The sequence below is a fragment of the Amia ocellicauda genome, chromosome 5 (genome assembly GCF_036373705.1).
Source record: "Amia ocellicauda isolate fAmiCal2 chromosome 5, fAmiCal2.hap1, whole genome shotgun sequence".
In the NCBI taxonomy this organism is placed as follows: domain Eukaryota; kingdom Metazoa; phylum Chordata; class Actinopteri; order Amiiformes; family Amiidae; genus Amia; species Amia ocellicauda.
Genome location: NC_089854.1, coordinates 45,040,073 through 45,055,233, shown reverse-complemented (window position 1 = coordinate 45,055,233; position 15,161 = coordinate 45,040,073). Strand labels below are relative to the sequence as shown.

At 36.4% G+C, this 15,161-nt stretch overlaps 1 protein-coding gene across 2 annotated transcripts in view; it reads left to right on the top strand.

Annotated features, from left to right (window-relative positions):
- rfx4 (regulatory factor X, 4) overlaps positions 1–14,832 on the top strand; it is a 29,545-nt gene extending 14,713 nt beyond the window's left edge. Inside the window, exons 9-18 of one of the 2 annotated variants that reach the window (XM_066705414.1) lie at positions 827–927; positions 1,501–1,559; positions 1,751–1,895; positions 2,943–3,037; positions 3,744–3,861; positions 5,677–5,796; positions 6,239–6,400; positions 6,801–6,963; positions 7,435–7,573; positions 13,024–14,832. In XM_066705414.1, coding sequence (XP_066561511.1) covers positions 827–927; positions 1,501–1,559; positions 1,751–1,895; positions 2,943–3,037; positions 3,744–3,861; positions 5,677–5,796; positions 6,239–6,400; positions 6,801–6,963; positions 7,435–7,573; positions 13,024–13,290 — 1,369 coding nt within the window. In that variant the 3' untranslated portion in view covers positions 13,291–14,832. Of the gene's footprint in view, positions 1–826; positions 928–1,500; positions 1,560–1,750; positions 1,896–2,942; positions 3,038–3,743; positions 3,862–5,676; positions 5,797–6,238; positions 6,401–6,800; positions 6,964–7,434; positions 7,729–13,023 lie in introns of those variants that run through there. The other variant, XM_066705413.1, reaches the window with a different exon arrangement.
- The last annotated feature ends 329 nt before the right edge of the window (positions 14,833–15,161 follow it).

Sequence of the window (15,161 nt, the reverse complement as noted above, 5' to 3'; positions counted from 1 at the left end):
ATATTCAGAGCTGTTAACATGCATTTGTATCCCCCATAGAAATATTACAAAAAGTAATATGCAAGTCGGTGTGTAGGTATCCCAGCATAATGTTAAAAAAGTGGCTGAGGGCATGGCTTTTTATAAATTAATCACTGTACATGACCTCTTAGGTCTCTTAATCCATTCTATTCATCGGGGAAAAAAAGAGAAAATCAAGTGAAGAAATCAAGCAGATTAATTCTGGAGTGCTTTTAGATTCTTTCAGAGCATTGGATGGAGGTTTTGGGTTAACAAAGTCCATAATTCTCAGGTCTAGTATTCCTTGGTTGCAGAGTGAGGTTTAAATACATTAATTCAAAGAGGGGTAATAGACACATATTCTCAAAGCCTTGGGTACTTTTATGCAAGGTTTTATTCATAACAGTTAGTACCTCTTATTGGTTTAGGCACAGCAATTTAATAGCCTATTACTGCACTTTGCCAGACTGCTTTATCTGAGAGACACTGGCTGCCCAAATCAAAAATTTGACCCGCCCTCCACAAGTCCACAAATTGTGATCCACAGCCACAAATTCCAATGCTTTTGTATGCTGAAAATCTTTCTACCTAATGCAGAACAAGTACTATGTTTTTATTTTGCAGTTGGTGAAACACACACACACACAAAACTTGCTAGATATATCACAGTCAGGATTGTATATCTCAAAAACATCACCTAGGAATGTGAACGTTTTCCTTCTAGCTATATGTGATAGATCGGAGTCGCTCACTGGAGTGTAACAGAAGAATAACAGCAATTCAATTCAAAACTAAAAAGGAAAATTGTTGTTTAATCCCTTGCCAGCTTGACTCAGGTGATCCGGAAGTTTGCCAAACAGCTGGATGAATGGCTAAAGGTGGCTCTGCATGACCTGCCCGAGAACTTAAGGAACATCAAGTTTGAGTGTACGCACTGAAGTAATTCCTTGTGCCTTTTATATTTATTGCATAGCCTAGTCCAGTAACCTTTTGCTGGTATTGTACCATCTAATTTCAGTTACACCATCTTATGCTTTTTATTATTATGGTTTTATTTACTTATTACTTACATTTATTTTCAAACATGCATCTTTTAATATATTCAGGGTGGCACACAATCTATATTAAACAAGATCTGGAATATATATATATATATATATATATATATATATATATATATATATATATATATATATATATATATATATATTAATCACTGTTGATACAAATGACAGCAACTACAATAGTGACAAGTGTGGCAGAATGTATTGCATTTACCAACAATCACACAGCTACTTTGCTCATTTTACAATTGTATGGTTCTTCAGGTCATTCATTAGTACATGACTTCCAGTCAGTGTCATTTACCTTATTCTGAGAAACCTACACTATTTTAGTGGACACTGTTAATGTTACCTGATCCAGGGAAAGAAACTAATTTCTATCAAAATATTTGTTGTTGTTTGCTACCATAACTGAATGTTTCTTTTTTCTTCTTAGTATCAAGAAGATTTTCTCAGATTCTAAGAAGGCAGACATCTTTAAACCATCTTTGTCAGGTAATTGGTAGAAAGTAATAATGTTAGTTAACAAATAAATGTAAATGTTAAACCAATAGAAACTGCACAGAAATCATGCATCTTATAAACAAATCAAAGAAAATGATGTTAATTGTGATCTTGGCAAGAATATTGTCTTAAGAAAAGGAAATTAGCTTAATTTGCTTCTGATTTCCCCCCGTTTGCAAAAGGCCTCCCGAACCGTCATCCATAGTGCGGATATAACATTCCAGATGCTGGAAGACTGGAGAAACGTAGATCTGAACAGTATCACTAAGCAGACTTTGTACACGATGGAGGACTCCCGAGAAGAGCACAGAAAACTGATCATACAGTGTGAGTAGACACCCCACCTCAGACTCATACTGCACAATCCACAGAACACAAGCACCCTGGGAGATGGGCAAAGGGAACCCTGACTGCTGACTGCTCTTCTCCCTGTACTTCAATCTATGTAGTTATGTAGTTCAATCACAGAATTGAACTTGTCGTCTAATATGGAATCTCTCTATTATGATTTACAGCATGCACTTTTATTAGATTAAGTGCTATTCCTAAGATTTCCTCATATCCTTATTATTGTGTTCCTTCATTTTTTTCATTTTAATTTAGATTGAATTACATTTCAGTACCTTTAATTTAATCGAAAAAGAAGATCTCATGCAGATTGATAAGTTGAACGCTGTGTCTTCTTATAATAAACATTTTGGGTAGCTAACATACTAAATATGCAGCTACCATCTCCTTTTTTACTCTTGTACCTTGCACCTTAAAAGTCATTGGATGTGCATGTGTTTCTCTTTGGTACTTTATGAAATAGGATAAAAAAACAGTATGTATTCCACCTTTTATTATGAAAACAAACAGATTGAGGGGTGGTTGTGAGGTAGAAATAGTGAATCCTTTGAACCCTCTCACCCGCAGATTGGATTCCATTGCTGGCTGCTGTTATGCATTAATTCCCACGGCCACGAAAGTCAAGCTTTAGTGCTGTTGATTTAAAGGTTAAACAAGTTGATTCTGTCTTCCAACACCCCAGGCAGCATCTCAAATTAATTTCAAGGTTGCCTTCTGAATTGGGCCACTCAGGGTCAAAGTGCAAAGTTGTACTGCAGTCACATGAAGACCCTTTCTCAAAGTGAACTTTGAACTCATATCCTTATCAGTCGTTTTTATCCTTCCATTTTTAATAGTGTAATGGTTATAATTATTAGTTTAAGAAAATATTTCTAAAGAGCATTCCATCAATATTGTAATTGCATAGGTACTTAAAACACTGTAGTTTGAAAACTAAAATTGGAATGTGATGACAAATATCAGTAAATGTTTGATCCTGGTTCTAAATGTTTGTTTTTAACGTTTTTGTCCTTCCCCCGACCATAGTGTATCAGGAATTTGACCACCTTTTAGAAGAACAGTCACCCATTGAATCATATATTGATTGGCTGGACTCCATGGTAGACAGATGTGTTGTACAGGTCAGTAAATGGCAACCAAAGATTATTTAATGTCAAATCACTTGAATCACAATAAAGGTTTATGCTCAAGGAAACAAAAGTTAAAAAATAATATATAATTAACTTTCCATGAAGACAGATCAATAAAAATAGCATTTACACACTCCATCTAAGTGAAACTATAATATTTGTCACATTTCCAAATCTAAAGTATTTGCAGGGTGTTATTGCTGGTTAAATATATACTTTTTTGCAATATTCATTAAAATAAGGTATTTAAACTATTTTTTTAACATAGCTGAATGTTTAAAATCTTTTCATGTGTCCAAGTGTTTCTAATTTCGAGCATATAATCATAACATGTTACTTTGATAATTACTGAGCAAAGCATTTCCATTGGTTTGTTTAAATGCATGCAATGGGTTCATTATTGTACCCAAGTGTTTGTTCTTGTTCTTGTTCTTGTTGTTTTAGATCTTAGCGCCTAATGATTTCTTCATTTGTAAAATTATGTTGTATTACGTGCTGAGAATGGTGATTGTTCAACTCTGTTGCCTTGGAAACCTTTCCTGACTTCCCACACAATGAAGAAAATCGAGAGAGGTCTTAAGGGGCAAATTAAATTGTTTACATGTTTCATATTGAAGGCTCATACCCAAGACTTCCCAGTGGTTAATGGTTTTTCTCCCTTTTCTGATGGTAATTATATGTGTTGTACTCCATTTAGGTGGCAGGAAAAAGACCTGGTTCCCTAAAGAAAGTCGCTCAACAGTTCCTCTTAATGTGGTCCTGCTTTGGGACAAGAGTCATTAGGGATATGACTTTGCACAGTGCCCCTAGCTTCGGTAAGTGACACATTATTTCCTGTGCATAATGACAGTGCAGGCTGCTCTCTGCTAGGCAAGGTGTGAGGTAGAAAGTAAAGTTTTAGCGTGAGACACTACATAATCAAGATGTTTCCACTGGCCTAGAACTACAGCTTCTCTTCCCATGTCATGCCTGCAAAGTGTATCTTCCCATCTTTTATGTGGTCGTCTTCTAGGTATTTTTTCATCTCTTGCTATCCATTCAATAGCTTGTACCTTGAATCCTTTTGAATGACCATAAGTTAACTTCAAAACATACATCAGTGTCCATTAGCATGTAGACTGTAGACAGAGTCACCAGCAAACGGAAAATGGGTGTAAAAGGAAAAAAAAAAGGCTGGGTCTACTTGATATCTTCAGTCATTTGATAATGGTATGGGCCTAGTCTTGTTTAGCGGTAACGTGTTTGTAAGTAGTGTATGACAGAAAAGCTGAAAGAGCCATGGCCGCACAAAAGCTCTTACCCCCTCCATCTGTCTGTGAATATCAAAGACACAGCTGGTTGCAGTGTTTTGATAAAGCAGCCCCCTGTATGAAAACGGCTAATTAACAATAGACGCCCCCCCTTCCCCTCCCTTTCTAATCTGTGTATCTTAACATTTTATGACACTCGTGTATCAGACTGATCTTTGTGAATAGCTGTTAGTGTTTATTATGCAGCAGGCAAATGGAATGACCATTACAATATGGCGATTGTGTCATTCTCCACCACAGTACACTTGTTTCTTTCATTGGCAATTTAGTGCTGTGGTCAGCCGTGGGGAAATGTCTATTTTCGGCAGTAGGGTCTCCTTATTTTAAGGGGAGAAAAGGATTGTCTCTGCAATCGCATCTATAATAGAACTTGTTGAAGTCAAAGTTGCAATCTGGCGTGAAACAGCAGTCTGCATATTTGCTGAGATTATTTTGTGTGCCAGTATTGAAATTGTATTGTTGTTTTTTTCTCAAGATATTAAGAAAGGGCAGTTTCTAAATTGTAACAGACAGCTGCATGCATGTATAATAAAAAAGATAAAAACCTAATTTTGAATGTGAATAATATAAATAGAACATAAATAAAACCTTTGGGATTAAATAGAGAATTGCACATTTTTACACCCGAACCTCTGAATTGTGGCAAAGAGACACTATTACAACATTTTGATTTGTTTGCTCTGTGTCTATTAACTTCTAAAACTATGTTACAATGAATACAAATACATTTATTTTCATATTATCATTATCTTTTTAGTTTTAGTTTTTCACCTTTACACTTTTCCACTTCATAAAATAGGAATATACATATATACATATATATATTTCAATGGAATATAGAAAATGTAAAGCATATGCAGTCTAAAATACAATGTTATTTAAAAGTAATTTTATAAGCAAACACAGTGTTAGCTTCTGTGTTTAGTTTTGTGTCCCCACCACCTCCAAACTAATCAATGATTGCAGTCTCTAAGCTCCATCCAGTGGGGGTTTCTTCAACAATACCAAAGATACACAAAATTAAATCAAAAAAGATAAAGCCAATAATAGGGACCCTTTGCAGAAGCTTGCCTCTAATCTAAGTAATCTGGGTCTGCTGGAGAAGCCGAGAACTATTTCAGTCTGTGAAAATTCTGCACCTGGTACTATTCATGCTCCCTGTGATCCCGCTGAACAATCTGAATGTTTTGTTTAGTTTAGTTTTTTTTTTAAATCCTTTTCCCTTCAAAATCCTGATAAAGAAGCTTTATTCGCAGAAATCTTAAACACAGGGGTATGATGTCTTGGCAGCTTCTGATTTTGTTTTTTTCTTTACAAAAGGTTCCTTCCACCTGATCCACCTCATGTTTGACGACTATGTCCTGTACTTGCTGGAGTCTCTTCACTGCCAGGAGAAAGCCAATGAGCTAATGAGGGCCATGAAGGGGGAAGGAAGCACAAGTAAGGTTGAGTGGAGCATGTGCAAGTCTCCTGTTCTCCCATTTAATATACATCCGATATATATGTCACACTTCCAAAGTGCAACACTAGGAAACGCATCCTTTATGTTGCAGTCTGTTGTGGCCAATCAGAGTATGAGAAACTGACATGTGTCATTAGCATCTGTTGTGTATTTATTTTAACCAATACCAGTAATCCCCCCGCTCAAGCCTTCCCAACCAATCAGAGAAAACACACACGCATCACAGCTGTTTTACTGAGAAGCAGAATAATTGGCCAACTAACATAACCAATCAGAGTCTGTAAATTATGTCGAATGACAGACAGAACCAGTGTCCAGTCAGATCTGTTTCAGAATTCATTGCACACTTTTGCTTCTGCTAAAATGTATGTATATATGTATTTCTTTATGTATTCATTGCTGGGTATTTTTTGTTCACAGCAGAAACAAGGGAAGAAATCATGCTGACAGAGGCCACCCCTCCCTCAGCTTCCCCAGGGCCTTACTCTCCTGCAAAATCAGTCACCTCCGTGGAAATCCCAGCCGCCCAGTCTCCTGGCAACAGCCAATCGCCAGAATACACAGGTGTTACAGCTGCAACAGGTAAGTGATGCTCGAGAATGTTGACATTGGAAAATTTGATTTGTAAACCAGAGTATAGAATTAACAGACCCATTCCTTCTCTGCTTAGTTTAAATCCTTTGCCCTTGTCCTAGCATCAAAGCTAAGCCACTCTGAAAATAGTCAGCACTATGATTTTTTTATCCTAAAATGTGTATGATCTTCTAATATTGTATAAATAAAGGTTTTGTGTGAATTTATCTCGAATAAATTGGTGAGATCTCCTTCACATGTGATTACTATAAGATATTACAAGGAAACATATAATAATGACTTTTAATTTTTAAATTATTATTTTTTAACTGGTGTGATCAATAGATCTTGAGACATAGAGAGTTTGTTTCATTGTTTTATTTTTTTAAATGAAGTATTTTCTTAATAGGAGCTGTTCAATCATATACCTGGTCCCTTACGTACACAGTGACAACAGCAGGAAATAACCCAGCCGACAGCGGGCAGCAGCTACCTTGCATGAGAAGCGGTCATGTCCCTCCCTCCTCCACTGCTCATAGGATGCCAGTCTACCCACACAGGGAGGAGCATGGGTATGGGGAACACGGACACATTATAGCTGCAGCACAATAGACTCAGGCTGAATTGGTCTGAATTGATTAAAGTTTTGTTGTCCAGTTTGCTGAACATGGACACTCTTAAAAGTATTAACCTCACTCAATCCACTCTTGTCTTCTTCTTCTTTTTCTTCTTAGTTTTTTACTAAGTAGTAGTAGTAATAACAGTGGTGATAGCAAAAGAAGTAGAAATGGTATAAGTAACAGTAGTAGTCATAGTTTGGGTGGTGGTAGTAGTACTTCTTGCAGTAGTATTAGTGGTAAACTAGTTAAACTAGTAGCAGCCGTAGTGTGTATGGTAAAAGTGTTGTTATTAGTAATATATTGTATTTTCCAGACTTATACGATGATGACACAATAATAGTAATTTTGCTATTGTTATTTTTGTGGTTGTATTTTTGTTTTTCAATATTCAATTTTCTCTGTTTTTTGTTCCACAACTTTAAGGTACACGGGAGCGTACAACTATGGCAGCTACTCCAACCAGCATCACCATCCAATCCAGAGCCAGTACAGCACTCTGCCCCATGAGGCGGGGATCACCGCCCCACTGCACTACCCTGCATATCACCGCAGCTCCTCACAGGCAAGACAGCAACCTTTCACTACTACTACCTCACCACAGAGGAGTCCCACTGTCTTTGAAATAATGTAGCACCGGCCAGTCTATATGTGGCGTATTTTCTGCTGTCTGACCTGTTGGTCGGGTACCTGCTTATTGCCATTAGTATTATGCTAGTATTCTGAGATTTATTTGAGTTTGAGAGGTTAAATGCTGACCTTTCCTCAACTTATAACAGTATAAGATGGTGATATTATATGATTACACCCTTGTAGGTACTTATATATGTACTTGTGTTTTAACATAATATTTAATTTAATTATAAAATATAGTAAATAACATTTGTGTATCAATCAATCAATCAATCAATCAATCAATCAATTTATTCGTATAGCGCCCTTTGCAGGGTAGCCACAGTGCGCTTTACAGAGTGGTAAACATACAACAAACGTACAGCAAAATAAAATAATATATAAATAATAGAATAAAGTAAAAATAAAAATAGACTATTAACAGTTTAAGTTATCTAAAATAATATAAATGAAAATTTAAATAGTAAACCATTAGGCACAGAGGAGAGAAAAACAAAAAACTCCTATGGATGGCATGTAGGAGAAAATAAATCTCTGGGGATCCACGGCTTAAGGCCTAGGCCTAATGGTTGCCTCCCCTCCAGGCAGTATAGTTGTTACAGCAGCAAGGAGATCAGAAAGTTCTTAACTGGTGCTGCTGGCTGTGGTCTTCCCTCTGGTGGGGGCCTCTCACCGGCCCTCAGGGGTGTGAGGGGTTGAACCATCAACAGCCGTTGGGTGGTGATGGCTCATCAGACCTTGGGGTTTGGGTGCTTCAGCCTTCCGTAGTGGGGTGGCTTGTCAGGCTTGCCTCATCTTACCCTCAGAGGGGGCTGTTGCTAGAAGACAAAAAGACAATTGTGCTCAGATACTGGTCATGCAATGCAGGACATCTCCAAAAACAGTTGTGCATTGCATGTCCATGGCACACCGGCAGCACTATGTGCTAGAAAAACAGAGACTAAACAGATGAGTCTTCAGTCGTGATTTCAAGGCTAAGAAATTGGCTGGAAGATCGTTCCACAGTTTCGGGGCCCTATAACTAAATGCTCTACCACCTGCAGTTTTCTTGTGTATTTTAGGGACCACTAAGTAACCGGCTTCCTGGGATCTCAATGGCCGACTTGGAGTGTATTCAATATGGAGATCTTTTAAATAGTGCTTTAAATGCCAGTAAGAGAACTTTAAAGTCTATCCTATAGCTCACGGGCAGCCAGTGAAGAGAAGGTAATGCTGGAGTGATGTGTTGGTTTAGTTAGTATTCTTGCAGCAGCATTTTGAACTAACTGAAGTGCAGAAATAGGTCTATTTGTGCTGCCTGATAGAATCGCATTACAGTAATCCAATGTAGACAAATGCATTTGTCGATTTCTCAGTGTCATATAATGAGAGGAATTGTCTTAGTCTAACAATGTTTCTAAGCTGAAGGACGGAAGATCTCAACACATTCTGAATGTGTGATTCAAAGGATAGATTAAGGTCACAGATGACACCCAGGTTTCATGCCATCTCCTTAGGGGTGAAATTAAAATGATCATTATTCCGTTTTTTCAGTGTATGATGAACAGTTTGATTTTTGTCCCCTAAAATTGGACTTCCGTTTTATCAGAATTAAACATAAGAAAATTACTTGTCATCCATGTTTTAATCTCTGGACACACAGCAGATTAGTGTTTCTATGTCTATGGCATGGTTAGGATTTACTGATGAATATAATTGTGTGTCGTTTGTGTAACTGTGAAAGTTAATATTATATTGTCGAATGATATCACCTAAAGGGAGCATGTACAATGAAAAAAGTATAGGTCCAAAGACTGAACCCTGTGGTACTCCGAACTTAACCTCAGTTACATTTTAGTGGTTTTCATTAATCACTTAATTAATCACATGAGTCTGTTTGACAGATATGATTTAAACCATGATAGAACATTGTTAGACAGGCCAATAACGTTTCAGCAGTGTATCAAGAATTGGTGGTCAATTGTGTCAAAAGCCGCACGTAAGTCTAGTAAAATAATAACAGTGGCATAGTCGGAGGACTGAAACATGTCATTTAATACTTTTAACAGGGCTGTTTCTGTACTGTGGCCGGAGCGGAAGCCTGATTTAAATTTTTCATAAAGATGATTATCAGTTAAAAAAGCTTGCAATTGGTTTCTTAAGAAGTGGTTTAATTACAGCTATTTTAAATTATTCGGGAACAGATTCTGAGGATAAAGAGGCATTAATAATATTGTGTATTAGGTGAATAATTAATGGCAGAGATTGTTTTAGTAGTTTAGTAGGTCTAGTGTGCAGGTTGTAGTTTTAATTTTATTAATTAAGGAGACTAATTCCTGATGATTTACTGCGTTAAACGAGTCCAAGGTAGGCAGGGACTGTGAAGGACTGCATGCATCAGCTATAGTATTTGTGTTTGTTTCCAGTTCTATCTGTTTTCTAATGCCATTAACTTTGCTATTGAAATGATCCATAAAGTCATTGCAGGTGATATGGGGGTGATAACCTCTGAAAGATTTACCTGCTGATTAGTAAGTGTCGCAACTGTGTTAAAAATAAGTGTTCAAAAGATATTCTTATGGGTCTCTATTAAATTAGAGTAGTAGGCAGACCTAACAGAGGACAGGGCCTGCTTGTATCTTATTATACATCATTCCATGCCATAAGGAAAACCTCTAATTTTGATACTCTCCATTTACGTTCCTATCTACGGCATTCTGTTGTAAGCGAGCGAGTGTGTTCGTTAAACCATGGTGAGCGTTTCATTTGTTTAATTAGTCTTGTCCTTAATGGAGCTACTGTATCTAAAGCTGTGCTTAGTGCATTGTTGAAATTATTTAATAATTAATCTACAGATCCTGTTTTGATAAAGCTAGCATTAGGTAACAGAGTAGTATATTTACAAATAGCAGTAGGATTTAGGCAATGAGTTTCTATGTTCCTCTCCTGTGTGTCTGTTGCTACTCCAAGCAGCTCAAATGTAATAAGGCAGTGGTCAGAAATCATCTGGTTTTGGGGTGATATTAGGTTGTGAATCTCTAACCCACGGGTAATAACTAGATCTAGTGTGTGATTGTGATGATGTGTGGGTCCTGACATATGCTGAGTAAAGCCTACAGACTCCAACAGGGATAAGAAACTAACAATAAGGAGGTCATCTTTATTGTCAATATGTATCACCACAAAGGGTTTATGATTACAAAATATAAGAGCAGTAACCGGACAAGAAATTAAAGCAGTACATTACAAATATACTCGGACATCCTGCAAAATTCTGTTTTATATAATGAATACAAAAAATTAAAAATGCAATATGATTGACTGAAATATAGAGGAATTGACCAGTACAGATTATTTGTTGTGACCTATAAAGATTCAATACTGAATTATCCTAGCAACACTTCACAAATGCAGACATGTTACTAAGGTCTCTTGGCTGTGTGAGGTCATGTATGAAAAGTGGCACTTTCAACTGTTTTTCTGTTGCATAATATCTTGTGTGTTTTCACCATGCTGTATCCTAATAAAAGGAGTTTTACGAAGTATAATGTAATTAGATATTCACAGTTTGGTGTCAGCAACGTGTAAATTCCATAGTTGCATTTGAAGGTTGAATTTTACACTCCCCATAAATCAGAAAGGAATTTTAATGCAGGAGTTAACCAAAGCAAGTCTATTAACATGCAAATGTTGCTTTTGAATTAACAATGACTTGCACTCTCAGCTGCAGAGAAATTGTACATCATTTAAAGCACAGCATTCAAAGAAAATACACTTTCATGCTGTAGGAATGCTGTCGAATGTTTATCCTAGTAGATCTCCATTCTGTCCTTAGTGAATCTGCTGGCTGCAATTATGGTTCACATCTCATGAACTCCTATGCTGCATCTAGTTTCTATGAACTATAATAAAGTTATATTTTTGTGTAGTTTGTGTCACAAAACAAGATCTAATTAACTTAGTAAACAATTCTTCATCTTCTTCTTCATCTTAATAATAATAATAATAATAATAATAATAATAATAATAATAATAATAATAATAATAATATGGACACACATTATTTTTTTCCAGTTTATTTGTTTATTTTGGTTAGAGTCTCCAGTTACATTTTTATCTCGAAAGATAGGAAGCACTTACAGTCTTATGAAGGGCCTACAACCAAATGCAAGATGTTAAATTAGCAAAGAAAGAAAGAGTGAGCAAGGGAGGGAGGCTGACAGAAAGAGTGTGAAAAACAGAGTGACAGAGAAAGAAAGAGAGGGAGGGAGAGAGGCTCAGGGGTTTTGTGTACTGTTAGCAAGAGCGAGTGTGAGTTGACCCTTATAATGGTAATTTCCTGTCAAGGGCCCTCCAACAAACATTGCCTTTGTGCTCGGAAAAGATCAGTAGGCCTCAGTGTTTTGAACCCAACGTGCTTAAGCACTCTTCATAAACCGGATACGTAGTGTGAAAGGTGATTGTGCCAGTATGGGCAAGCATCCGTGCAGATGGCTGTACTTTGTACTTTTTTCCTCTCAGCTTCAATAGAGGCTTCATTTGCTGAGCTGATGGCCAGTAACAGGGCAAGGGGCGATTATTAAAATATTGTTTTTCAATGGTCTCTTCACTGCTCATGAACAAGAAGTCACTAGTTTTCTGTGCAATTTTCTGACCCACATTTATGTTTTTTTCCATACTCTGCTCACTCACATAATAGAATTTACTGTTGACTGTTTATATTTAGAAGGCTAAGATAGACTTGAACTACTACTTTTTTTGGCTAAACTTAAATTTGATACAAAGTGCTCCCTTGATCTGAACAAAATCTTCAAATTACATCTGAAAAAGGCTAATTCTGAAAAGTAAGACAAAGGGTTTTGTTTTCAAAGTTAGGGTTTAGATCTATGTTGTTAGTGTAACCAGTCTGTTACCCCAGGAAACAAAAATACTAGTAAGCAGAATTAAATACACAACCTTGTTAGCTTTTAGCTATAATTGGGACAATACAGCTTGTTTTTCTTCCCACTGACTTAATTCCTTCTTTAAGAATACTTCCTTTTAAATATATCTAAATTATGCATTGTATCATAATATTAAGTCTTATTAATTATGTTTTAATTAAAATAAACTTTTAAGTAAAAGTTGTAACAGTTGTTTTATATATTGTAATGTAAATTAAATAATTCTGGTTTCATACAAAAGTATATTGTTTTAATGTAATGTATTTTGTGATGGTACAGTGTACATAGGAAACATCTCAGTCTTCTGCAACAGTTAATTTAACATTTTGTATCACATGTAAGCACCTGTTTTAACAGTTTAAAACCATAGTAGATTTTTGTTGGATTTTTAGCTTGGATTTTTCTACAAAACAACCAAAAATCATGAAATTACTTTTTCTTTCTCCTTCCCCTGCTGCAGTATCCCAGTCAAATGTCCCGGATGGAACCCTGTTTGATGAGCGGGACACCCAGGCTGCACCCCACCCCGGTGACGCCCCGCTGGCCTGACGTCCCATCGGCCAACAGCTGCTATACCAGCCCCCCAATGCACTCCTCCAGATACAGCAACACAGGAGACGTGTACTCCCCCCTGGCCAGCCGCAGGAACTCTGAATACGACCACGTGCAACACTTTCCAGGCTTTGCGTATATCAATGGCGAGGCCACTACAGGATGGGCCAAATAAAGCATTCCTGGGAATCTCTCATTGAAAGACAACACATACTGAATGAGGGGGCTCCCATCAATTGGACCTGGATGCCAAAAACACTCTGGAGGTCCCGTCATAAACACAGTGGAAACAAATGTGTAAAATTAAATCATAATAAGAATAATTACAAAAAAAGTTTATTTACTTATTGTTTGCGGGGAGATGTAATTTTGTTTTATGTGGAATAACAAACATCACTTGCAATTCAAAGGACACTTACCAAATCAACATTTTTTTTCTCCTTTGTGTTTTCACTATGGACTGTGGAAAAAAAAACGAAAAAACTGCAACTGTGGAGAACTCAAGTCTTTTACAATACACCATTCCCTTCCTATCCCTCGGTCTGGATTGCCTCTCTGGATTCTACATGTAAACTCACACCTTCAGGTCAAACTGTGCCTTTCTACTTTAACAAAGCATTAAGAGGAGCCGACTGTGGTTTCAGTTTACCTCCGATAAATGTGCTGTTTCTTTGCATTCTCAACTAAGGTCCTGTACACAAGGAATGTACACACTATTCAGCACTACAAGCAATGTTTACACAAAGAGGAGGCTGAGCACCTGACTTTGCGTTTGAGGCCAATGAGGATGTTGGATGATCTCCTAGACAAACAGTGTTTGCTTACTTCACTGCCAGCTGATGTCAGCCCCGGGGTGCCTATTACAGGATGTGGTTTATTTTTCAGCTACGGTTGACGTCAATGCAATTAAACTATGACACTTTCTCTGGTATTACTGATCCTCCCACCACCACCAGACCCCAACAAACGTCAACATGCACTCATACAGCAAAAACAAACAACTGTACTAATTCCTCATACGAAATTGGAAGCTGCAAGAATTTATGTATTGCCTTAATATTTTGTTGTAACAATCCATTAACTTTTTTCTTTTGTTCTTGTTTGTGGCAGCCAGACATCCATGCTTAAATTTCACAGAAGGGAAGTGGTAACTGGAAAAACAAGAAACAAAACATCTAAGGGAGATCATTAATAACCCAAAAGGATCATTTGGGTACTCTTCTGAACATTATTTTTTAAATATATTTTCCTATATATAGTCCTTTAAAAAATTCAAAGCTGTGCCTTTGAAAATATATTGTGTGATATGTCAAAAGCTATATTGCTGTATTTCTGAGAGAACTTAATGTAGACATATTTCTGTCATTTTGTAACATGGAGTGTTTTTGTTGTTACTGTTGTTGTTGTTTGTTTGTTTGTTTGTTTATGTGTTTGTCATTTGGTTTTGCTAGAAAGAAAATGATTAACTTAGATTTGTGTGTTGTAAAATGCACTCAGAAACTACTGTGGACCTATTACCCTATGGGTAAGAATAAAAGGAAAGGAAATAAAAGATGTAACATTAAGAATTTTAGTCACTTTTTTGTAAATAAAAGCACTCTTGAAATCCTCTGTGGTAATTATGGTCATGGTTTAAATTGATATATGTGGAGATGTTTGTACAGAGAAGGTTGTTCCATAAAGATCTTTAAAATTAAAATAAAGATGTTGACATTCATTTTTTTACACAAGTGTTTAATGTTTGTAAGGGGCAATACAATCAGGGGATCACATGTATTTGTAACAAATTGTTATTATTATTATTATTATTATTATTATTAAATGTTTTACACCCTTTTTCAATATTGATCTCCACATCACATCTGTAGAACTATGGGAGCATAATAATGTAATTATTATTATTATTATTATTATTATTATTATTATTATTAGTAGTAGTAGTAGTAGTAGTAGTAGCATTATTATTATTATTATTATTATTGACATATTATTATTAATATTACATTTAATTGCAACAGTAATTCTTCTAAGCCTTGCATGACCCAC